Source organism: Spermophilus citellus (assembly GCF_964194105.1).
Source record: "Spermophilus citellus genome assembly, chromosome: 9".
NCBI lineage: Eukaryota > Metazoa > Chordata > Mammalia > Rodentia > Sciuridae > Spermophilus > Spermophilus citellus.
Window position 1 is genome coordinate 131,445,226 of NC_138191.1, and position 23,194 is coordinate 131,468,419.

General features: G+C 60.9%; 4 protein-coding genes across 8 annotated transcripts; 2 read left to right on the forward strand and 2 right to left on the reverse strand.

The window, feature by feature from the left end:
• Nucleotides 1–609: 609 nt before the first annotated feature.
• Nucleotides 610–4,995, forward strand: MAD2L2 (mitotic arrest deficient 2 like 2). Of its 3 annotated transcripts, XM_081308460.1 has the most exons (9): nt 610–747; nt 969–1,018; nt 1,104–1,222; nt 2,177–2,320; nt 2,781–2,881; nt 3,500–3,594; nt 3,874–3,947; nt 4,430–4,522; nt 4,689–4,995. In XM_081308460.1, the coding sequence occupies exons 2-9, from the start codon at nt 979–981 to the stop codon at nt 4,728–4,730; spliced, it is 708 nt and encodes a 235-aa protein (XP_081164586.1). In that variant the 5' UTR covers nt 610–747; nt 969–978; the 3' UTR covers nt 4,731–4,995. The 3 variants fall into 3 exon arrangements, 2 of the variants coding, with proteins under 2 accessions (XP_081164586.1, XP_081164587.1); XM_081308461.1 differs by lacking the exon at nt 610–747 and having other exon boundaries at nt 841–1,018; nt 2,249–2,320; XR_014023833.1 differs by lacking the exons at nt 610–747; nt 3,874–3,947 and having other exon boundaries at nt 841–1,018.
• A 109-nt stretch (nt 4,996–5,104) lies between these two features.
• FBXO6 (F-box protein 6) lies at nt 5,105–11,140 on the reverse strand. Its single transcript, XM_081308455.1, has 6 exons — nt 10,698–11,140; nt 8,949–9,243; nt 7,256–7,382; nt 6,677–6,772; nt 5,665–5,800; nt 5,105–5,533 (listed from the first exon to the last, which is right to left on the reverse strand). Exons 2-6 carry the CDS (start codon nt 9,211–9,213, stop codon nt 5,330–5,332), a joined length of 828 nt encoding a protein of 275 aa, XP_081164581.1. The 5' UTR covers nt 9,214–9,243; nt 10,698–11,140; the 3' UTR covers nt 5,105–5,329.
• Nucleotides 11,141–11,819: 679 nt separating this feature from the next.
• On the reverse strand, nt 11,820–17,167 carry FBXO44 (F-box protein 44). Of its 3 annotated transcripts, none has more exons than XM_081308456.1 (6): nt 17,064–17,167; nt 15,850–16,136; nt 14,412–14,538; nt 14,204–14,299; nt 13,963–14,098; nt 11,820–12,855 (listed from the first exon to the last, which is right to left on the reverse strand). In XM_081308456.1, exons 2-6 carry the CDS (start codon nt 16,112–16,114, stop codon nt 12,712–12,714), a joined length of 768 nt encoding a protein of 255 aa, XP_081164582.1. In that variant the 5' UTR covers nt 16,115–16,136; nt 17,064–17,167; the 3' UTR covers nt 11,820–12,711. The 3 variants fall into 3 exon arrangements, with proteins under 3 accessions (XP_081164582.1, XP_081164584.1, XP_081164583.1); XM_081308458.1 differs by lacking the exon at nt 17,064–17,167 and adding an exon at nt 16,850–17,038; XM_081308457.1 differs by lacking the exon at nt 14,204–14,299 and having other exon boundaries at nt 14,441–14,538.
• Nucleotides 17,168–17,391: 224 nt separating this feature from the next.
• FBXO2 (F-box protein 2) lies at nt 17,392–22,488 on the forward strand. The gene is made up of 6 exons (XM_081307825.1): nt 17,392–17,867; nt 20,486–20,842; nt 21,232–21,361; nt 21,430–21,525; nt 21,928–22,063; nt 22,194–22,488. Exons 1-6 carry the CDS (start codon nt 17,846–17,848, stop codon nt 22,326–22,328), a joined length of 876 nt encoding a protein of 291 aa, XP_081163951.1. The 5' UTR covers nt 17,392–17,845; the 3' UTR covers nt 22,329–22,488.
• The last annotated feature ends 706 nt before the right edge of the window (nt 22,489–23,194 follow it).

Below are 23,194 nucleotides of genomic sequence, written 5' to 3' on the forward strand. Positions count from 1 at the left end.
TCTGCAGAAAGGGGACAATCCTAGCAGGCCACATGGAGTTATTCTGAGGACTTTCTGAGACAGTCCAGGAATCCAGTGCCTAGCACTAGGCTGGGACTTTACAGGGGCCAGCTACTGTTAACAAGTAGGAAGTTTTTCCCTCTTGGGCGGTCAAGCCAGGGTGCACTTAGGTCCAGGGTAGTAAGTGGTGGGGCGGGGCTTCCGGTGCTCCCTCTTCCCCGCCCCCCAAGCCGGCCGATTCTCAGTTGGGTGGCTGAAGGTCTTGGGGATGGTAACTCTGAGGTTAGCAGCAGATGTCGCTGTCCTCAGTCTCCACCTATGTCCCGTACCTGGCTCTCACCAGAAACTCCTACTTTCTTTCTGCTCTTCCCAAAGCAAGACACACCCTGGAGGGAAAATACCTAGCGACCAGAAGTGGGGACCACAGTTATCTTTAGTCACACCCACCTGAAGTCGAAGGCGGGTCTCCACTTCCCGGCTGGTAGCAGCGCGGCCACCCAAGTTGGGTCCCGCCCCTTTCCTTTCAAGCCCCTCCCACGAAGGCTCCGCCCCCTGCGGTCGGACCCGCCCAGCGAGGCCCGGGTTGGCCAGCGCCGGGGGTGGGCGTGGCCGGAGGCTCCCGAGCGCCGTGTACGTCACCCAGCGGCGCCGAGGCCGCGGGCTGAGCCGGAGGCGGTAGCTGCCGGGCGGTTGGCTCCCGCATTGGGGCCCGGACCCGAGCCGCGGCGGGAAGCGAGGCCGCAGCCGGTACTGGGGAGGGGCGGGGAGCGGGATCCTCGGCGCGGGCGCTCCTGGTTTCGACCCGGCTCCGCCTTCCGCGTGCTGCGCTGTGCGCCCGGCCCTGCACGGCGAGCAGGTTCCCTCCGTGTGTGCGGCCCTGTCCACCTGCGGGCGCCGCTCGGGCTTCCCTGTCCCCGGAGACAGCCGGCCTGGTTCCTTGGTTTACCCCCTGCGCCCCGCCCCCTCAGGCCGCGGAAGATGACCACACTCACGCGACAGGACCTCAACTTTGGCCAAGGTAGGGAGGCCAGACCGGCAGACCCAGAGGGAGGGATCTGGGCTTCGGGCTTCCCCGGAGCACCGGCGAGTGTCCCCTTTTACAGTGGTGGCCGACGTGCTCTGCGAGTTCCTGGAGGTGGCCGTGCACCTTATCCTCTACGTGCGCGAGGTCTACCCCGTGGGCATCTTCCAGAAACGCAAGAAGTACAACGTTCCGGTCCAGGTGAGCGCACACCGCAGGGTTGGGCCCCTGGTGGCCCCAGAATCTTAGATAGAGCTTTCCCTCGCCTTCCCTTAGCCAGAATTTAGAGAACCTCAAATTAGAGTTGTCCTGGGGGCATAGTGGTATTCTAAAAGAGCTCCTGCAACCAGCATGGTGACATACAGCTACTCTGGAGGCTGAGGCAGGAGGATTGCACATCCAAGGCCAGCCTGGACAGCTTAGTGAGACCCTGTCTCAAAATAAAAAAGGGCTGGGGATGCAGCTTAGTGGTAGAGTGCTTGCCTAGTATGTGCAAGGCCCTGGGTTCCATCCCGAGTAGGGGGATAGGGAACTAGCTAGCTCCTCAGCCAACCAGCCAGCCAGAGGGGAGCCTTAGTTTGGGGAGAGGATTCCCAGAAGTTTCCAGCTCTTTCTTCCCCATTCGTTGGCTCTTTAATGGGTGTTTAAGGTTAAAAGGCAGATAAAGCAGTAAACATGCTGTGCTATATCCAATCTCTAAAGTGCCTGTTCCATAGAAGGCACATTAGAATACATGACCACTAGATATTGGAAGTGGTACAAACTTAAAGGTTGTACAGGGAAAAGGAAAAGCCAAATAGCAACTAATGTGTCCTAGGTATGTACTTAAGACTTAAGAGATGAAATAATTGAAGCTCAGAAAAGTTAAGTAATTTTCCCAAAGCCACACAGCTCCTTAGTGCTTAATTTTCAAACTCTGATTAAGTTTGTTGAGATTCTCTGAGAAAATTGCCATGGGCACAAATATAACTTGGTAGGGACTTTTCAGACTCTGAAAATCCCATTCCTAATGTTCCATTAAATGCTAGTGTTGAGACTGAATTATTCTTTGAACTTTTCTTTACCATGGATAAACTCATAATTTTTAGCCCCATGAAGGGAAGCCAGATTTCTTGGGCAGGGAGCCCTAGGTGGCTGCTGGGTTTCTGTTCAAAGGCAAGCGGTCGGGTGGCGTGTCAGTTTTCCCCCGTGCTTCTGGCCTCAGCAGCCGTGTGGGGTTGTATGCAGATGTCCTGCCACCCGGAGCTGAACCAGTACATCCAGGACACACTGCACTGTGTCAAGCCACTTCTGGAGAAGGTGAGGGGCCCCCATGGCTCTAATACCCAGAATCCTGATCCCTGTACTCCAGAGACCACTCCCTACCAATCGACAGGCCTCAGGGCATGTGGGCCACATTTGGGGAGCCTTCTGCGGGGGGCTGGAGCCTGGGCTAGCTGGGCTGGCCGAATGGGGGCTGCCCCAGAGGGTCTGAGTTCCTGCCATGTCTGTCCCCCACCATAAGTTCTGTCTGGCCGGGGCCCCAGGCTTGCCTTTCCTTCCTGTCCTGGTCTTGGGCTTCCTGGGCCTCCACGGCGCCACCCTCTCCTCCCAGCTGCACCTCTCGTGTCCTGGGGTGCCACTCTCTGGGCTTTCAGGGAGCCTTGGGCTAATGGTGGAGGTGGCCAGGGAGTACCCTTTGCTACCTTCCTTGGGCAGGGAGGGGCAGGGGGGCAGGGTAGAGTGCCCGGCTCTGGAGCTCTGGTGCCTGTCCTTGCAGAACGACGTGGAGAAGGTGGTGGTGGTGATCTTGGACAAGGAGCACCGCCCGGTGGAGAAGTTCGTCTTTGAGATCACTCAGCCTCCGCTGCTGTCCATCAGGTGGGCTGCTGTCCCTGCCACCTGCTGGCTGGCTGTGACCTGGAGCGGTGACCCCTCTACCCCACTGAAGGCAGCCTCTGACCACCTGAGAGGAGAAATTGGCAAGATGTGCCATTTCTTGAGACATGTGTGGCTGCATCTTTGTGGACAGTACACAGTTGTCATGGACATCCTCCTGTGTTGCACTTAAAAATCCTAGCATTGATGACTGCCAGCCCTGACCTCACTCTGTGGAGACACCAAGGTCCAGAGAGGTGACACAGCTGCCCCGGAGTGCCCCAGTTTCCCAACTTAGCATCAGTCCATAGTGAACTAGAAGTTGGCCCTGGGCACGCGCATGCTTCCTATGGGAGGTCGGCACTGGACCTGGCACCAAGCTGTTCCCACTGGCCGCATGGCCCCAGACAAGCCCTTCCCCTTCTGGCCTGGTGTGCAGAGTCCTGTCTGCGTCCTGGCTCTCCTGCCTGACTCCACACTGGAACCGCCTGGGAGGTCCCCATGCTCTTCCTCCACTGTGTCGGGGGAGGGGGGCTGGGCTGGCATCCTCAGGGGCACTGCAGGGGCTCTGGGCCTGGAGGAGGGATGCCTGCATGACTGGAGACCTCCTCTCACTCTCAGCTCTGACTCTCTGCTGTCCCACGTGGAGCAGCTGCTCCGAGCCTTCATCCTGAAGATCAGTGTGTGTGATGCTGTCCTGGACCACAACCCCCCAGGTCGGTGACCTCCCCCTAGTGTGTCCCTGGCTGTCTTGGGTTGCTCTGTATTCCCTGTTTGGCTGTACCCACCCTGGTCTTGACCTTCGTGCCCACCTCCTGGGAAGCTTCCCTGATTGACTCCACCTGGCTTCAGCCTTCTAGCAACTGTGCCCCCTCTTAGCCCTCAGCGCACACTCTGCACCATGGGGTTTCTGAGCCAGCTGGGGAGGTGGGACCGGGCTGGGCCCAGGGCAGGCTCCTGGTGGCTCAGTCTTGGTCAGACTCTCGCCTCTCCAGGCTGCACCTTCACAGTTCTGGTGCACACGAGAGAAGCTGCCACCCGCAATATGGAGAAGATCCAGGTCATTAAGGTGAGATGAGACCAGTCTAGCGGGGACAGGATGGCCACTGGGGGGCTCTGAAGCACGATGCCACAGCTGCAGGCATGAGTGTGTTGTGGCTGGTGTCCTCGGGTGCTGGCAGCAGTGCCTGGCACCCGGCAGGTTCCCATGAGTGTTAATTGTGTGGCCGTGTGCCTGGTCCTGCTCCATCTGGGCACCCAGAGCGGAGAGGAGCCCAGATGGAGCCACATGCCGGGGCTGCCAGCTCATCTTGCCTCTTCTGAAGTGGGGGTTCTCAAGGGAGGGGTCCTTACCCACCCATTTCAGATTCAGTGCTTGAGGCTTGGAAATCACAGGAGGTTCCAGCCTTCCTGGTGGGGAAGCCCATGAATCTACATTGCTAGCAGCTCTCCAGGGATTCTGAGGACCCCAGCTCTGGGGGGGAGGGTTTGCAAAGGGAGGGCTGGCCAGGGTCCCACTGTCCCACCCCTCTTTGTGGGTCACCTTCCTAGGACTTCCCCTGGATCCTGGCAGATGAGCAGGATGTCCACATGCATGACCCCCGGCTGATCCCCTTGAAGACCATGACATCAGACATCTTAAAGGTGAGCTGGCTGAGGAGGTCCAGCCCAGAGCCCAGGCTTGGAAGAGGACTAGGGAGGCTCCGCCCCTTCCCCCTCCCTCCACCTTGGGCAGAGACCACCTGCCACCTGTGAGCTCCCCAGGGGGTGGCAGTGGCCCTCACTGAGGCTGCCTGCTTCTTCTCATTAGATGCAGCTCTACGTGGAAGAACGAGCTCACAAAAGCAGCTGAAGTGCACCTGCCACCCTGATGAGGGGGTCCCCAGCCCAGGCCGGCGCTGCAGGGCCACCCAGACTCCAAGTGCTCTTACTGCCTCTGTGTACAGATGCCACCTCCAGCCCAGGGCTGCTCAGGCTGGTGGCCTTCATGGACAAGTCCTCCCTAGGAGGGCAGTCGGGACACTGGGACCGTGATGTCTTCGTCTCTTGGCTTCGGCTGGCCAACACTGTCTCAAATACTGTGCTGTGAGTTACTTCAATAAAAGGGCCCCAAGGGCTGACTGGGCTGTCACTAACTAGAGCAGGGACAAGTGCAGCGAGCCAGCCTGGGCTGCTTCTCTGTTGGGGTGCCAGCACCCCACCCCACCTGTAAACTCAAGCCCAGGCTGGTTTTACTGGAAACATTTATTTTGACAAAACATCAGCACTGTGTGACCGTCTGCCCAAGGCTGGAACTGGGGCTGGAGCTCCGGGGCAGGGACCTCACTGCGCACTACAGGCTCAGCTCTTGCCTGGAGGGACCCTCCCTTTGTCCTGGACAGAAGATGGACGGATGGCTGCAGATGACCACAGGCTGTCCTCTGGCCCATGGAGATGAAATGGGAAGGGCCACTAGGAAGTCTCCCCCTGTCCCTGCAGTGTCTCAGGCAGAGCCCCGGAGGGAGCCGGGCTCCTGCTGGTCTTGGGGCTGATGATGATGCTGCTGTTGGTGACACGAGGCCCATACCAGCCTGCCCAGAACTGGGTGTCCTTGCCCCCGTGCTGGAACAGGATGTGGCGGACGCCTGGAGGGTAGTCGGAGAAGGTGTGGGTGACCTGGGGAGAGGAGGTAGCCACGGTTACTGGGGACAGGGATGAAGAGGGGTGACCCTCTTCCAGCCAGGTCCCGCCCCTGTTTGCTGCCATCCTGGTGCTGGGAGAAGGGTGGGCAGCAGGTGAGGCCTCACCTCTGTCCACGTAGCGTCGTTCCACTGATGGACAGTCACGGGTGGGGGCTCGAAGGAGGCCAAGACGATGTAGTCGGCGGAGGCCAGCTGCACCCGGATGTGGTAGGAGCAGCCACAGTCGGCCCTGGCAGCGAACCTGGGTGGGGTGGGGTTTCCATCAAGAGCCACCGAAGGCTGCCCTGGGGGGCGGGGGCAGGCCAAGCCCAGGACCTGAGCTTGCTCCCTCTGCCAGCTGCTCTGCCCAGGAGGCCCAGCTGGCCTTGGCACTCCCTGTGCCCTGGGGTGCAGTCTATCCATGGGGAGCCTTAGTTACCCCATTTGAGAAAACGGGCAACCTTTGAGCATTCTACTAAAGATCTGACCCCAAAACAAAAAGGTCCTCTACAGAGACCAAGGCCCCATCTGTCTAAGCTGTGTCACCTATGTCACAGTGGCCCAGAACATTCAAGTTGGGGACCTGTGTGGTGGGGGCTGGCAGAGCTCACCTCTCCTCAGTTCAGCCACCCTTCAAACATCACCCCTTCTCTCTCAGAGGTGGCCCTGGGACTTGCTGGGCCTGGTGCATGGCCCAAGCCAGTGCCAGTGCCTCACAGTTCTGTGTGGGCAGGAGCCGGGCAAGTGCTGTGGGATGGGCAGGTGCAGCCGGTGGCAGAGCAGGTGCAGAGCATGCCTGAGGCCGAGCCCTGTCCCCAAAGCCGTAAATTCAGAGAGCTGTGGGTGACCAGGGAGAAAGTGTGTGGAGGTGCCCACAGAATCCTGCTGTTCCCAGGCCTTAGTGACTATTTTCATCCATAGGCCTCAGTCTCCCATCTGCAAACGGGCCAACGTGTCCTGCTGACTACATCGTGGAGAGGGAGGGGGACTGGGTGCTGGGTCCCTAGCCAGCAGCCCTAGCCCCCAGGATGCTGCTGGGACGGCAGGGGCGCTCACCATAGGCTCTCTGACCCAGTGACTATGGCGGGAGGGAGGGAGAGGGTGCACAGCGGGGACACTGGCCGTGGGCCCCACTCACCAGTCCTTCACCACGATTTCAGGCCGGAATGTGTCCAGCAGCTCTTCCCAGTAGCCCTCAGCCTTGAGGTCCACCAGCTGCGACTTGAGGCACATGCTGAGGGGCAAAGGGCAAGGCTGTCACACCCAGATGTGCTATGAAGGACTCTGTGGGCCCAGTGAGGTGGCCCAGGAACCCAGCTCTCAACTGCTGCAGGACTCCAGCATCCACTCGGGGGCAGACTCATGGGAAACAACATGTAGGTGATGTGACCCGCTTGGGCCTAGGCAGCATCTGATCCCAGTTGAAAGGCCCAGTCTCCTGGTGGCTGTGGAGGGCCTTCTGTGACTCCACTCCTAGATCAGGACCGCCCGCAGACACCCTGCCTTACCCTACTGCCCCGCGAACTCCTGGCGGCCTGAAACTCCTCTCCCCCTGCCTGGACATGAAGCTTACTGGCTCCAGGAAGCTGTGGGCTCTGAATGTGTCTGGGAGCTGCCTCCCCCAAGCTTCCCGAGGCCCTCAGGTAGGCCTGAGGTTTGCAAAGGTGTCCTGGTCCTCAGCCCTCAACCCAAGCCTGCTGGCTTCAGCCCATCTTACCCGTAGGAGGTGACGAAGTACTTCTTGACTTGGGGGTCAGGAAAATCTGTGCCATGCTCTCCAGGGAGGCTCTCCACCTTCCAGTGGTCCCCCCCATTGGAGTCGATTCGCCAAGACCCCATATCCTCTAGGAGAAATGGAACTGAGGTGAGATCCCTGCGGAAAGCTGAGGCCCACCTTCCCCAGCTGGCTGGCTTTCAGGCCAGTGACACTGCAGCCAGGGTCAGTTCCCCACCAGCTGAAGAGCATCTCACCTGTGCCTCGGGGCCCCCAGTACATTCCCACCTGGGTCCCCGTGCTGGGCTCTGACCTGGACTCATTCCCTCCCGCTCTGTTCTGATCTGGCTTGGCTCCTAAGGTGCAGTTCAGTTCTTAAAATTAAATCTCAAAAGAGCCTGTGAGAGTGCTTGGTCCCTAGGACTGATGTGAGTTCCATCAATGCACACCACTCACTTGACCACTGGCCTCCCCTGACGTCCAGGAGGAAGAGGACGTCAATTAACTGCATAACCACAATCCGGGAGGACTGGCTGGAGGGTTTCAGGGAACCTGTTATTCCAATATGACTCTACCCGTGGCAAGAGTGGCCAGTGGGGACAGGCACCCTGGGCTGGTGGCTGCAGGAACCCTGTGTTCAAGGACCTCCATCGGGTGGGCTCAGCAGGTGCAGGGCGCCTCCTCCTCACACTGAGCTCAGAGGAGCTGAGCAGGCAACAGTGCCCCAAGCAGAGAACCAAGAGTAATGCAGAACCACGGGGGCTATGCTGGTCTGAGCTTAGGCTCAGGGAAGATCCAGCCAAGCCTGGGGTGACTGCTGCCAGACGCAGGCCCAGCCCCAGGCTCTGGGAGGCCCCATTGGCGAGTGGGCAGCTCGACTGGGCAGCTTATGGACAGAATCTGGAGCAGGCAGGAAGAAGGCTGGGCACTGGCAGTGGGCCTCTGAGAGGGCCTGAGCCTTTGTTAGTCAGGACTGGACCTCAAGACTGCCAGTTCCAGATCTCAGGGTAAGTCATCTCAGGGCCCACAGCACCCGCCTAGCAAATGGAGCTGCCCTCAAGGTCAATGAGGACGAAGAGAAAACCAGTGGAAAATGACCTAAGTGCCCAGATGAGGCCTCTTAATCGCCACTGTGTCCTGAAAGGAGCCTGGTGCTCTGGGCATGGTAGGTGCTAAGTGAAGGAAGGAGGAAACAGACACAAGAAACCCCCCTGGAAAACACAAATGTACTACAGGCGACACGACGGTCCCAAACTATGACTGGAGTCACCTCTGGATCCTCACTCTTTGCAGAGGACGGTTACCACGTCTGGAATATCCTCAGACAAGTGCCGGGTACAGAGAAGGCCCTGGAGAGCAAGGCAGCTTGTGCTGAGCTAAGGGGACAGGCAGATCTGCAGCGTGTTCATCCAGCGAACACCTCTGGGCACCTGCCACACGACGGCATCTTTGTGGGCACTGTACAGTGGCTCATTAGGGAGAAAACTGTAGCGTGGTGAACAGTACTGCTACGGGGCGGTAAACGGTAGGCAATAGGTGGGAGGCACTGTGTTTAGATGGGAGGTCAGGGCAGGTCTCTGAACTGAGACCTGAAGAATGGAGAGGAGCCAAGGTGTTAGGGGACTGGAATAGCAAGTGCAAGGGCCCTGAGGTTCAGAAAAGCCAAGGAGCCAGCGCCGTGGTAGCCCCAGCCCACCTTCAGCACACGGGTTGCGTAGGAGGTTCCTGCGGAGGCTGCACAGAAAGTAGAAGATCTTCCAGTCGGCCACGGGCTGGTCCCAGTCCTCTGTGACAAAGCCCTCGCGCAGGCATTTGCGCTTCCAGAGGGTCACGAGGTCGATGAGGTCTCGCCAGAGGCTGCAGACGGGCCGGCAGTGCAGCAGCAGCTGGCGGGCAGGCACGTGTGTGAACAGCTCCAACAGGATGTTCTCGGGCAGCTCGTTGATGCTGACCAGGGCCATGGCGGTGGAGGGTAGTGTGCACACAAGGGCCTGCGGGGGACAGTGGTGATGAGCCCAGAGCAGCCAGGTGGACCCCGAGATCCAAAGGACTGGCTCTTCTCCACTCCTGTTTCCTCTTTTGTGAAAACAAGGCGTTAGGGAGCATTCCCAGGGTCTTCCCAGTGCACAGGGGTGGTCCCATTTACACACATTTGGAAGAGTAAATAAAAGTAATTAAGATTTTAGGCACAGAGCAGGGCACAGCAGCCCACCCGGATGGCCCCAGCTACTTGGCTTCAAAGGCTGAGGCAGGAGGACAACAACCCCAGGAGTTCAAGATCAGCCTGGGCCAGGTAGTGACTTGTAGCTCAAAAAAAAAAAAAAAAGATTATTTTCAAACCCCAACTAAAAAATAATTGTTCAATTCTGAAGCCAGGTGCCTGGGTGACCTGTCCTAAGAGTTTGCTGGGGCCACCTGTTGTATGCAGGTTCTGCGAGGGTTTCGTGATGGTTCTGCACTCCTGTGAATTCAGAATATAGAAATCCAGCTTCCAGCCGCTGACTAATGTTCCTTGGGGAGGGACTGCTGCTGCAAACAGCTTCCCTTTCCCAAACCGCTCCCTTTGGCCTGGAATTCAGATGAGGAAACACACCCGGAGCGACCCTGCAGCGGTGGCTGGGCTGCCTTGGTGTGTCTGGCCAGGCCACTGGGAAATCTGTAGCCTGGGGGCGCCGGTGGGTGGGGGTAGGCTCTGCACTGTCACTCTGATGAGCCTGGTCTGCTGACATCTGGGGACAGAGTTCTCCGACCACGGATCAGAAGAGAAACTCGCTGGCCTCTTCTGATTGGGCACAGACGTGGCCAAAAGAGCTGCCTGGTCTTGTGAAACTCCCATCCCAGATTGCGGAGGGATGCGCACCCTGGCTCCTGGGGGAGCAGCATTTCAGTGGGCGGGGAACAAACTACAGCAGACAAGGTGCCGGTGCCTTGTGCGAAAAGCCCTGGCGGAAAATCGCCACCAGGCCGGCACGGTGGCCAGCTCTTCCCACCCCGGGCTTGAAACTGCGCAACGTCAACTTCAAAATGCCCCCAACTTCTAAAAGCACCAAATGAGCGCCAGGCGGGGGCGCCCTGGAGCGCTCGGCGCCGGGTCGGTCTCGGGCTTCGGTGGCGCTCTGCCCCGCCTCCGAGTCCCCCTCCAAGTCCCCGGCCACCCGCCCCGCGGGGCGGTTCCGAGGTCGCCGCGGCGTTTCCCGTGCGCACTCGCGCCGGCCAGGACGCCGCCTCCGGGGCGGGCTCCCAGGTGCCCGCAGCGCCCGCGCTCCCCGCGCCCCTCTCCCGCGGCGCCGGGCGGGGAGGGCCGGGCGCGGTGGGTCCAGTTGCCGTCCGCGCGCGGGGGCGCCGCCGAGGGACCCGCCCCGCCCGCGCCCCCTCCCCGGCCGGCGTCCGCCCGGTGCCCTCCCGCGCGCGCCGCCCCTTCCCGACCCGTTCCCTGGGCCGCGACCTGGGCGCGGGGCCGCCCGGCGGCGGCAGCTCCGGTCAGCCTGGGGCCTGCGCCTCGCCGGCGCCGTCCGCTCTCGCCCCGCCCCGTCCGCCCGCGTCACGCGCCGCGCAGGGGCCGCCGCCGCGCCCCCACCCCCGCCCGCCAGCCCGAAGAGGAGCCGGGGGTCCCCGGGGCCCGCCGCGCCACCCGGAGGCGCTCCGCGAAGACCATCTTGGCGTCTCGCGGTCGGGGTGGGCGCCGCGCCTCCCGGGATCTCGCGGCTGCCGGCGTTTCCCGAGCCTGAGTCTCCCTCTCCCGGCGGTGGGCAGCTCGGCAGCCGGCACCCACCTCTTCCCCGCTTCCTCCTTCTGCAGGGGAAGCCCAGTCGGCTGGGTCTCGGTCCTGTCCCGCGCTGGCCACGCCTTAGACTTCTTTTCACCTGTTTACCGCACACGGTTGGAGGTGGGGCCAGTTCTAAGCCCTGGATTCGTGGCCCCCTCCCCGGAGGGCCAGAGCTGACATTTTGGGTTTGGGCTGGGCTTTTCGTAGGCCTCAGCTGATGCAAAGATAAAAACCTCTTGTGTGTGTGGTTGTTGTTGTTGTTTTTTCCTTCGTTGTTAATTCACAACAATTTATCAAGCACCCATTTCAGACGGCGGCTGAGAGGGTTGCGCAGGCTGAGCACTGCACGAGGGCTGGCCCAGCAGCATTGCTCCAGTCAGGGCTGCGCCTTCTCCATGGAAGGTGTCTTTTTCCGCTTTGGTCCCACCTAGCATCGCCCCAATTAACTCATAATTGAGTGTCATAAATTTAACAAGTACTTACTAAGCACCTCCCTGTATGCCAAGCACAACTTCAAATGCTCTGGCCTCATCCAATGTCAACAGTGGCACTGCTCCCACCAGCAGGTGTGTGAGGGCTGGGCAGCCCATCCACGGGCCCAGCCCTGTGGACGCTGTGGTGCCCGAGGCTGCGGGAGTGCAGTCTGTTGAGGGGTCTGCCCCACGACTGGCCTGTGATGAGCTGATTCCAGAAACGTCAACCCCTCTCTACTTTGGACGGAAGCCACACTAGAGCCTCTGCAGGTCCAGGCAGGGCACCCAAGAAGTTTGTCTTTCCCTCCAGAAGCCACAGGGCACAGGCTGGCTGGAACACTTTTATTCGGCAGCATGCGGCAGGCAAGGTCAGGAGGACACTGCTGTCCTTGGTGGGGCACTGCTGTGGTGGGTTTTACTTTGGGGGGGTAGTGCTGGGCTGGAATAATTTCCAAGCTGTAGGGAGTGTAGCCAGGGCTGGAGGTGGACAGCTGGTCCCTGAAAACCATCTACCCTACTCATCCAAGGTTCGCATGTCCCAGCCTTGCCCCCACCTAGCCTGAGTCACCCTGTCCCCCAGGACCCACCTGGCTGCGGGGCTTCGGTGATGGTAAGGGCAGCCCACACCCGCCTGCAGCCACCCTACCTGGGGCCTGGCTTGTCACCTCAGACCAGGTCAGAGCCTGGGGCCAAGCCACCTCTGGTGAGCAGGCAGAGTGAGGGTCAGGGGTGGCCACAGGGCAGAAGTGGCTGGCAGAGCCTGCCTCTGCTTCTCAGACCTGTCATCTTTCAGATCTGTCATTGTGAACGGCTGTCACAAATGTGACAGGTGTCTTGCCTGCTCCTGCTCCAAAGACCCCCAAAGGACCCAGGGAGAAAGGGCCAGGGAGAGGTACAGGCAGACGTGGCCCAGCGTCCCCGCTGGAGACCCCTGTCCAGGAAGCCTGGGGATCCCTGCTCCCTGCCCTCAGGGCTCCATCTCCCGGAGGGGCCCAGTTAGGCCGCCCCTGCAATTGTTCAGGTTGGGACCTCAGCGGGGAGCGGGCCCCCAGCATGGGACAGCTGCCCAAATCCAGAGGCTCCACAGAGAAGAGGTGAGTGGGGGCAGGGACACACTGAAAGGCTGGGGACACCTGGCTTCCGCCTCCCCTTCCCAAACTCAGCCCTCCTCTGACAGCAGTTTACCAGTCAGGGTTCAGTTGATGGGGGGCCAGGGGGCGTCAGGGCAGCGGGGGCCCGATGGTGATGCTGCTGTTGGTGACCCTCGGGCCGTACCAGCCGGCCCAGTAGTGGGTGTCCACGCCGCCGTGCTGAAACCAGATGTAGCGGACGCCGGGAGGGTAGTTGGAGAAGGTGTGGGAGACCTGGGGTGGGGCAGGCAGAGGGAGGCCAGAGGTCAGGGCCACCCCCAGTGGCACTGCCGGGTGGGGGCTGGGGAGCCGCGGTCCAGTCTCCAGGATGGACAAGGAGCTCCAGTCCCTGCTCTGTACCTGGGGCAGACGGCCTCTCTCTGTGACTTGCCTTCCTTATCTGTCAAACAGCAAAATCCCGCCCAGGCCACTGGGCCCAAAGGACCTGACAGTGTGGGCGCATGGCCAGGCTAAAAAGCACACGATACTGGGGCTGGGCCCGGGGCTCAGGGCAGAGCGCTCGTCTAGTGTGTGTGAGGCGCTGGGTTCGATCCTCAGCACCAGTAAAATAAAAAAGTAAAGTGATAAAAACAGTAAGAATTAACACTGCAGCCCCTCAGCCGCCCAGGAGCGGCTCCTCCTAGGGGCCAGCGTCCTGTGCGGCCCCTGGCTAGCGCACGGGCGGTGCGGACAGCATTCCTAGTACTGCAGCAAGCTCCCGGGACCCAGCAACAGCCTGTAGGACCATGGCCCGTCTCTGTCCATCACGTGACTGGAACAGCCGTGCCCGGTCACATGGTGACAGCAGGGTGGAAGGCTGAGTGGCAGTGACAGACAGAGGCTGGTGAAGCCTAAGGACTCTGTACCTGGCTGCTTCAGAGGGCCTAGGCTTGTCTAGGTGACCCAGGTGCCCGTCTAGGCCCAGGTGCTGCTCAGCTCACCACGGGACTGTGTCCAGGTAAACGCACGCAAGCCGAGCAGGACGGGGGACCCTCAGGACCCTGAGTGGAGACCTGCACTCTTGGACGTAAAACGGGGTCAGAGCCCGAGGAATCAAGAAGGCCCGGGTTACGCTGCTGTAAGCGGGACCCTCTGCGGTCACAGCTGAGAGCGGTCATCTGTGGCAGCCCTTCTGGACAGTTTGATCTCGTGTCTTTCTTTCTCTCCCCAGTGCCAGCCAGTCCTGCCCAACTTGCTGTCTGAGGGCGTCCCTGGTCACTGACTTCCTCCTTTTCTGAGGGAAGACTAGTCCAGGCAGCAGAGGGGCCCAGGCGGGAGGCAGCTGGCTCTGAGCCCCGAAGTGGGAGCCCTGGGCCCGCCCCTGACGGCCAGGCCACGCACCTCCCTCCATCGGGCGTCGCTCTTCTGCTGGATCATCACTGGGTCTGGCTGGAAGGTCCCCAGAGGGGCGTGCGCGGAGGACAGGAGCTGGACGCACAGCTGGTACTTGGACCCGCAGTCTGGTCTGGCTGCGAACCTGTGGGCAGAGGGAGGCCCATGAGGGCCTGGGAGAGTGGGGGCAGGGTGGGGGTGGGGCGCCGGAGTGGCAGGCCCCACCCAGACCCTCGCCCCGGGCACTCACCAGTCCTTGACCTGGATGTCCGGTCGGGTGGTGTCCATCAGCTCCTCCCAATACCCTTCAGCCTTGAGGTCCACCACCTGGGACTTGAGGCAGGTGCTGGGGGCGGCGGAGGGTGGGACGGGGCTGGGACTATCCCTCCCAGGGGCAGGAGAGACCCCAGGGTGAAGTGACTTGGGCTCCCCCCCCACCCCGAGACCCCCGATCTTACTAATAAGAAGTCACGAAGTATTTCTTGACCTGGTCATTGGGGAACTCCTTCCGCTGGTCTTTGGAAAGGTCCTCCACCTTCCACTCATCGCCTCCGTTCACATCCAGGCTCCAGAACTCAAAGCCCTCTGTGGGAAAGCTGAATTCACCACGCGGGAAAGACAGTGGCCACCTGCTCCCAAGGCCCTTCCTCCCCACTCTTCTCCTTGGGTCTCAGCAGCCCCTCCAGCCCCGTGCTGTGGGTCACTGCAGATCAATATTGTCCACCACAGGTGCTTCCTGTGTCCGAGTCTAGGTAAGTGATTTCCGTTGAGAGTCCTGGGCAAAACCCACCAGACCCCTTCTGTGTCAAGGGCCACACAGACCCTGGTCTCAGACAAGCTCTAACAATACTAGGCTGTGTGATCTCAGACAAGTTACTTTCACTCTCTGAGCTTTAGTCATCTCTGTAAACTGCAGTCAAGAATGCGAAGACACTGGGTACAGTGGCACACGCCTGTAATCCCAGTGGTTCAGGAGGCTGAGGCAGGAGGATTATGAGTTCAAAGCCAGCCTCAGCAACTTAGTGAGGCCCTAAGCAACTCAGCAAGACCCTGTCTCTAAATAAAATAGAAAAAAGAGCTGGGATGTTGCTCAGTGGGTGAGTGTCCCTGGGTTCAACTCAGGTACCCCCCCCCAAAAAAAAAGTGGGGATGGGACAAGAAGCGTCTCCTGCAGAGTGGCACATATTTAGCTTTTGGGGCCCTGTGCTATTTCTGTCACACAGGGTTTTTTTTCTTGCTTCCTTTTTTTTTTTTTAAATAATCTTTGTAAAATGTAAGGTTTCTCTTCACTCCTTGGCCACATCTGGTTCGCAGGCCATGTTTTGCCAAACACTGGTCAAGAAGAACGTGCTGGGAGGGCAGGAGCACAGCTGGCAGCAGCTGTTTTGTCAACACTTGACACTAGAATTTGACCATGGAACAGAGCACAAGGTCGCCATCCCACCCGGGTCCGCACGACAAGTTAAAAGGTGACGAAGGAAGGAGGGGGTGGCTGTGGAAGCCTTGTTTTGCCTGTGGGGGCACCACGCTGGGAAGACTGGGTATCCCCTCTTCTATAAGCAGAAGCCCATGTCCTCTAGGGCAGTCCTAGGAGTCCCAGGCTAGAGTCTGAAAATGAGGTCCAAAAAATGTGCCTCCAACTTATGTCTTGGGCACAATCAGTCCCCACTGGACAACAGTTCCTTTCCTAGGGAAGGTCACTGGAGAAATAATTGTGAGAGTCGAATAAGAAACAGCATCCTTGGCCTCAGTCTGTCCACCTGAAAAATGGGTGCATGGACAGTGCCCACCTCTAAGGGTTATCGTGAGAACATAAAAGGACTTAGCTACAGGAAGTGGTCGGTATGTGTCAGCTGCCTCCATGTGTGTTGGGGCACGCAGACCCCTCTCACCCACCTTCAGCACACGGGTTGTGCAGGAGGTTCCTGTGGAGGCTACGGAGGAAGTAGAAGATCTTCCAGTCGGCCACAGGCTGGTCCCAGTCCTCGGTGATGAAGCCCTCGCGCAGGCACTTGCGCTTCCAGAGGGTCACCAGGTCGATGAGGTCTCGCCAGAGGCTGCAGACCAGGCGGCAGCGCAGCAGCAGCTGGCGGGCAGGCACATGGGTGAACAGCTCCAGCAGGATGTTCTCGGGCAGTTCGTTGATGTTGCCCACGGCCATGGCGGTAGCTTCTGGACACCCCCTGTGGTTATTGAAAAGCCGCACTACAGACCTGGCCCTCTCCCCAGAACCCACTATTTGCAGCACCCAGTAGTGGTGGAGGTTCCCATCCCAGCTGTCATTGACTGTGTCAGGAAAGTCACTGTGCCTGTCTGAACTTCAGTCTCCTCCTCTAAATTTGGCCAAGAACAGTCCTTCCTTCCAGGGGTCATGGGCAGTCTAAGAAGCATGGGACACAGCAGGTGCTCAACACAAGGTGGGCTGTTTTTTTTCACTGACACCTCAGAACCACCTCTAGGGAGACTAGGGAGGTCCAGAGAGGTTGAAGGAACTGCCCAAGGTCACGCAGACAGGGGCAGAGGGGAGAAGGAGCCCGGTCCTTTCTGATTCTAGGGCTGGCCTTTTTCAATAGGCCGGTCTTTAGAGGAGGAATAACAGTGCCCAGCGCAGGGCACCTGAGCCTGTCCAGGTCTTCTTCATCCTCTCCCTCTCCAGAGGAGAGGAGGGGGCAACGCTGGAGGGCGCTGGGGATATAAATCACTGTCCTCACAAGGTCCAATGGGCTCGGCGACTTTCCCAAGATCACAGAGAAATGCCCTGCCTAGCTGGGACTGGAGAGGGTGGGCCAAGGGCCAGGGCCCTGCCTACCTCCCCGCCCCCACCCCATGGCTAGGCTCAGCCCCAGCCCCCCAGCGTGACTGTGGCGCCCCATTCCCACCAAAGTCGGGACCGGACCTCAGCGCGTCGATGGCGACCTCAGCTCGCGCTCCTGGCCCTGTCGCGGTGGGCAGCCGCCCTGCGGCGCAGGGACAAACCCCGCGGCCTGGGCCTGGTCCGCGCCGAGCCTCCCCGGGCGCACTGCGGCGCGGCGAGAGCCACGGAACCCACAGCCTGGCGCCCACGGCCGCGCCCCCTCCCCACGGCGCTCCGCGTCCCCACCGCGGGTCACCTGCGCTCGTCGGCCGCTACGCGAACCCGCTCGGCCTCCGCGGCTGCGCAGCCTGGGCCTGCGGTCGCCGAGGATGCGGCCCCGCCCCGCCCGCAGGCCCCGCCCCGCCCGCAGGCCCCGCCCCGCCCGCAGGCCCCGCCCCGCCCGCAGGCCCCGCCCCGCCCGCAGGCCCCGCCCCGCCCGCAGGCCCCGCCCGCATGCCCCGCCCACCCAAGTACCGCCTCCACAGGCCCCGCCCCGTCCCCGCCAGACCACGCCCCGCTCCCGCCAGGCCACGCCCCGCCCCTGCTCCCCTTCTCTCCGTGCTCCTCTCCCCTCCCCTCCCCGCGCCGCTCCAGCCCGGGACGCGCCCCGCCGCCGCGTAGGAAAATTACCTGCGCGGGGCGGAAGGAGCCTCCCACCCCCAACTCCGCCCGGGCCGCGCGCCCCGCGGACCAGTCTCGCCCTGCCCCCTCGCCGCCTCGTCCCGCTGCCACTGCAGGGGCGAGCTGCGCGACACCCCACCTCGGACCCCCATCCCCCAATCAAAAAACCGACTCTGACCTTTGCCGGCCTCCCGGGTCCACCGAGGAACCCGCAGCCTCAGGCCTCCGGCCCGACGCGGGGACTGCGGGGCGGCTGGGCGCCCGGCCAAAGGCGGGGCGGGGCGAGCGCGGGGACCTTTAAGAGGCGCTGCCGCCCGGGCGCCCCGGTCTCGAGCGCGGCTGGACTCCTCGCCGCCGCCGCGAGACTCGGCACCCGCAGCGCTCCGGCTCCTCCTCCCGCGACCGCGCTCCGCAGCGATGGACGGAGACGGAGACCCAGGTAGCCGCCGCCTGGACCCGCTCGCTCCAGCCCGGGAGGGGAGACAGGGCAGGCGAGTGCCCCCGAGGGTCCTCGGAGAGCGCGGGGTCCCCGAGAGCCGGCGGGCAAAGTTTCACGCAAGCAAAGCCCTTGGAACAGCTCGAGGCGGGAGGCCTTGAGGAGCGATAGGCAGGGAGGGAGGACTGCTGGGTTCCCAAACTGGCATTGGACCCCCCCCGTTCAGCCTGCTTCCTGAGGGTTTGTGGGGCTGGGGGCTTCTGGGCGGAGGAGCCCCCAAGCCTTTTTCTTCCATCAACTTCTTCCGTTTGTCCGCTCTGGCCCGACAGCTGCCTGGACCCTACGGGTTTCTTGGGGTTTCTAGCCTCTCCCCACCCATTTCAGTCTTCCCCTGGGGCTCCCTCTGGGTGGCAGGAGGAACTGAGGGACCGCTCCCCAACCTAAGGTCCTTCAGATTGCCCAGTCATCTTTGCTGGCACCAAAGACCCTCCCCCATTCCTCAGCTTCCTGTTGGGCCTGTAGGGGTCGCCTGCTGAGTCAGGGTGGGGACAAGACCTCCCTGCAGTTTGCCCTCACCCAATTCCTCACCTTGCGGGTGGCTTTGGCAGGCCATGAACCCATGCACACTCAGGTTGCCAGGCCCCCTCTCCTGGCTCTGAAATTCCAGCTCCTGCATCCTCCTCCCAATCTGTGGCCCCCCCATGTCACACTCTTTACCAGGCCTGGGCCTGGTTTTTCCCAGGGCCCAGTTATTCCTGTGGACTCCAGGGCCCCATCCAGGTGAGTGAATCAGCCTGGAAGCAGCTTCCAGGCCCAGATAACTTTCCTCCAGCAACAATGTGAGGAGTTGTGTGAGCGAGAGTGGGGGTAGGGGGCTGTAATCAGATCCGGGGCCTCAGTGCCAGGCCAGGGGGCCAGGAGAGGACTGGGCAAGGTGCACCTTTCGGGGGAGCATCAGGTGTCCACTGGGGCCAGGGCAGGGCAGGTGTGTGTGTGGAGAGGTGAGGACACTGGGCCCAGCTTCCCAGAGAGCTGCGGGCAGCAGAATGGCCAGGCATTTTCCTTTTTGCAGTGTGACCTGGAGAAGCTGCTCAGCCTCTCTGGGCCTCAGTTTTCTCTTTGCCAAAGGGAAGGGGTGAACCCATATATCATTAAAATGTGACCTCAAAATGCTAATCACGAAGAAGAGAAAGGGCAGCACTTAGTAAGGTTCACTGAGTTCCTGAGGCCTCACTGTGCGCACTGAGCTCTGAAAAAGAGGTCAACCCGAGCTGGAGGTGCTGGTGACATCAGACTTGGGTCTAGGCTCTGCTACCTGTCCCTTCCCCCACCGCCACCTTGGCTTTCCAGGGCCCAACCTTCAGGAACTCCCCATCTTAGTTCTGAGAGTGGTGGCCTCCCCGCAACTAGCTGTCCCTCCTCCAGAGCTCCTGGGCACTGCATCTGCTTCCTCGAGGCTCCCGTGGCCCAGCAGAGGTGGGCTGGGATCCAAGAGATGGTCCAGCCGGCCACTGCTGACATCTGCCCTCTGTCTCCAGTTCACAATGTCCTCCCCTACTCCTTGGGGGATTTGAACATCAGCACCATCAGGATGGCCGTTTCCAGATGAGAAAACTGAGGGTCAGGGATGGAAAAAGAACGGGTGACAAAAACTTCCTTTCCCAAGCCCCTAGAACATTTTCTTGTATGATATACTATTTCCCACCCCCAAGTCACTCAGCAGTGGCTGGTTGGGGGCAGTGGGTCTCCAGCCCCTAATCTTCAGGTCTAATATTTCCTATCCTAATATTACCTTTAGCAGGTCACTTCGCATCTCTGAGCCTGATCGTTTTCACTTGGAAAATCAAAAGCACAACTGTGCCTAAAAAATAACCCAACACATTATTTTGTTGGAACAGTGTGGTCAAAGGTGGCTCTAGAGCCAGAGTGGGCTCCAATACAGGTCCAGCTACTCATTAGCTGTGGATCACTGCTCTGTGCCTCAGTTTCCTCATCAATGAAATAGGGGCAGCCATAGGCTCAAGATTCTGCTGATTCTAGAATAATTGAAATGTTTAAAAACAGCACTTGACGTTTGCTAAGTGCCTGATAAACACAAGCTCCTGAGAGCACCAGGCAGGAACCTGTCTCCCAGAACTGATTCAGGTGAAGTCAGTCTAGTGCAGAAAAAGTTCATCAACTCATCATACCCCAAGCAAAAGCTAGGAAGCCCTGGGAGGCCTCTGAACTTGGGCTGTGAGAGAATGTACTAAGGGGAAGTTCGGAAGGCTTCCAGGAGGAGGGGAGGGGAGCAGGGGTCCTGGAGGGTGTTTAGGAGGACTGAAGGGATTGCTCTGGGACAATGCTATCCATGGCAGCCATTAATTATGGTAGGATGGCTGCGGTCGTTTGTTCAAGGGTGGAGTTTCCCGCCAAGCAGGGGAAAAAGACCAATGTGGCAATTATTCAGACCTAGGGGACCCATCTTAGTTCTGCACCCTTAGGCTTCCTCCCTGTGCCCCGGTCTGGAGTCCCAGAAACTCTGTCCCCAGCTGTGGTTGCCCCAGGGTGGGTGGAGGGCCCATCTGGGGCGCGGAGGGGGGACAATCTGGAGGTCACAGCCGCCTCTCCCCTGGTCACAGAGAGCGTGGGCCAGCCGGAGGAGCAGCCGGAGGAGGCGTGTGCGGAGGCCGAGGAGGAGCAGCCCGGGGAGGAAGAGGCATCAGGCGAGGAGGAGGCGGCGGCGTACCTGGCGGAGCTGCCCGAGCCGCTGCTCCTGCGCGTGCTGGCCGCTCTGCCGGCCGCCGAGCTGGTGCAGGCCTGCCGCCTGGTGTGCCTGCGCTGGAAGGAGCTGGTGGACGGCGCCCCCCTGTGGCTGCTCAAGTGCCAGCAGGAGGGGCTGGTGCCCGAGGGCGGCGACGACGAGCGAGACCACTGGCAGCAGTTCTACTTTCTGAGCAAGCGGCGGCGCAACCTGCTGTGCAACCCGTGCGGGGAAGGTGAGGGTGATGTCCCTGGCCCCGCGCCTGGGGAACGGGCAATCAGTGCCAGCCCCTCCTGCTGGCGCAGTGTCACATGAGATGAAGAGCTTGGCTTAGGGCCTAGCACCCAGCAGCCCCTGTTAGCATTATTACTGACAGCTCCCTGGCCACCTGCTCCTGGGGGGCCTCTTTCCCAGGGTGGGTGGGTGGGTGGGACTGGCCCTGTGGGCAGCCATCCCAGGGGAGAATCAGGAAGTGCCCACCATGCCACCCCCCATCATTTGCACACTCCTGATTCCGTGAAAGTACCACGTTCACCCTGTCCCCCACTGTAGTGGTCAGAGCCAGCCCTGCTGCAGCTTCAGCAGGCACTGGGTGACCAGGGTGGGGCTATCGTGTTCCTACAGAAGACTTGGAGGGCTGGTGCGATGTGGAGCATGGTGGGGACGGCTGGCGGGTGGAGGAGCTGCCTGGAGACAGTGGGGTGGAATTCAGCCACGATGAGAGCGTCAAGAAGTACTTCGCCTCCTCCTTTGAGTAAGAAGATGGTATGGGGGAGGGCGGGTGTGGGGGGCTCCTCTGTGTCCTAACTCCAGTTCTTCCAGGTGGTGTCGCAAAGCACAAGTCATTGACCTGCAAGCTGAGGGCTACTGGGAGGAGCTGCTGGACACCACCCAGCCGGCCATCGTGGTGAAGGACTGGTGAGAGTCAGTGGGGACCTCTGGATTGGGATGGGGAGGGGAAAGCCGAGGGGACACCACCTCTAGTGTTGTGATCCCGGGGGCCACAAGTCTGCAAGCGTTGACAGCTTCCAAGTTCTTAGGAAAGGGTGGAAAGCCATCTCGGCCTGAGTTTCAAATGTTGGCACAGGCAGGTTGATAGTCACCGTCTGAACAAAGTGACTCTGTGAGCTGGCTTTGGCCGAACTGGGGTTTAGTCCTTGTTTTGGATCTTGGGCCAGTTCCTTTCTCTGTTTGGCCTCGGTTTCCTCATCTGTGAAGTGGGTCGCTGGTTGCGGGGTAGGGACCCTGGGTGCACAGGAGACCTCTGGGAGAAGGCGGGTCCCCAGCCACGCCCAGCAGGCCCGGCGCTCTGTCTGGCAGGTACTCGGGCCGCACGGACGCGGGCTGCTTGTACGAGCTCACGGTGAGGCTGCTGTCGGAGCACGAGGACGTGCTAGCGGAGTTCAACAGCGGCCAGGTGGCGGTTCCCCCGGACAGTGAGGACGGCTGGATGGAGGTGAACCGGGCGGGGGCGCCTGGGCGGGCGCGGGCTGGCGCAGGGGCGCACTCCTGCAACCGAGCTACGGCTGCAGGCGGGTCGCCGCGCGGGACCAGCCCTCGAGGCTGACGCCCTGCGTCCTCCCTAGATCTCCCACACCTTCACCGACTACGGACCAGGAGTCCGCTACGTCCGCTTCGAACACGGGGGACAGGACTCCGTCTATTGGAAGGGCTGGTTCGGGGCGCGAGTGACCAACAGCAGCGTGTGGGTGGAGCCCTGAGAGCCCCCTGCTGCTCCCAAGCCGCCCTGCCCCGCGGAGCGGAGGCCGGGGTGGACAAGCCTTAACTTAGTCGCCAGCACCTCGCCCAGCCGTGCCCACCTCGCCCCGCCGTGCGCGCCCCTCCGCTCTCCCAGCCCCACGCGGCGCCTTCGCTGGCTCACATTCGCTTCTGTCGCTGGCCGCTTCTAGGGTGTAAGATCCGAGGGGCGCGGGCCTGCTGCTGAACCCGCACCCAGCACCGTGCCTGCCACAAAGGAGGTGCAGAATAAATATTGTTTGTCCAAGGAGGGAATGAATGAACAGCGGATGAATGGGCGCCTCTCCCTGCCCTCCTTCTCCGTCTCCCGAGGCCCCCCCGGCCCAGCTTGGAAAAATACTTGGTGGGGCTCCAGCTGCTCCGGTTTCCAGGGCTGCTATGGAGCCTGGGCAGAATTGGGCGGACAAAGGTGGAATTGTGAGGCTCAGGAGGTGGCAAGCTGGGCCTGGCGCCTGACTGACACCCGAGCTGCCCAGAGGCCAGAAGGGGGGGGGGCTGCCCTCCAGGCCTCTGTGGGCAAAGCGATCATTCCTGGCCTTGCTGCACCCGCCCCTACGCCCTTTTGGAAGACAGGGTGGGCTCCCCTGGGCCCAGGGACAGAGGAGAGTGGCTGGGGGTGGGGAGGGTAGCCTGGCCTCCCTGCCCCTTCATGGCCTCTTCAAGCTGTCCTTTCTGGCCCAGTGTGGGATTGGACAGGAGTCATTAGTCTCTGGTCTCGTGGTCATTTTCCCAGTCCTGTCCTGGGGCTGGCCCCTGTCTCCCAATTGGGGGAGGAGCCGTATGAAAGGTGTGCTAGGCTGTGGATCCTGGCCCAGCCTCTGGATCCAGC

Coding starts and splice junctions, on each gene's coding strand:
- MAD2L2 (XM_081308460.1), top strand. CDS start 979: ATGACCACACTCACGCGACAGGACCTCAACTTTGGCCAAG. Junction 2,321..2,780: donor TCAAGCCACTTCTGGAGAAG/GTGAGGGGCCCC, acceptor CTGTCCTTGCAG/AACGACGTGGAGAAGGTGGT. Junction 4,523..4,688: donor TGACATCAGACATCTTAAAG/GTGAGCTGGCTG, acceptor TCTTCTCATTAG/ATGCAGCTCTACGTGGAAGA.
- FBXO6 (XM_081308455.1), bottom strand. CDS start 9,213: ATGGCCCTGGTCAGCATCAACGAGCTGCCCGAGAACATCCTGTTGGAG. Junction 7,383..8,948: donor ACGCAACCCGTGTGCTGAAG/GTGGGCTGGGGC, acceptor CATTTCTCCTAG/AGGATATGGGGTCTTGGCGA. Junction 5,801..6,676: donor GAAATCGTGGTGAAGGACTG/GTGAGTGGGGCC, acceptor CACCCCACCCAG/GTTCGCTGCCAGGGCCGACT.
- FBXO44 (XM_081308456.1), bottom strand. CDS start 16,114: ATGGCCGTGGGCAACATCAACGAACTGCCCGAGAACATCCTGCTGGAG. Junction 14,099..14,203: donor GACATCCAGGTCAAGGACTG/GTGAGTGCCCGG, acceptor CTCTGCCCACAG/GTTCGCAGCCAGACCAGACT. Junction 12,856..13,962: donor GCGACGCCCGATGGAGGGAG/GTGCGTGGCCTG, acceptor GCCCCACCCCAG/GTCTCCCACACCTTCTCCAA.
- FBXO2 (XM_081307825.1), top strand. CDS start 17,846: ATGGACGGAGACGGAGACCCAG. Junction 17,868..20,485: donor GGACGGAGACGGAGACCCAG/GTAGCCGCCGCC, acceptor CCCTGGTCACAG/AGAGCGTGGGCCAGCCGGAG. Junction 21,362..21,429: donor TACTTCGCCTCCTCCTTTGA/GTAAGAAGATGG, acceptor CAGTTCTTCCAG/GTGGTGTCGCAAAGCACAAG.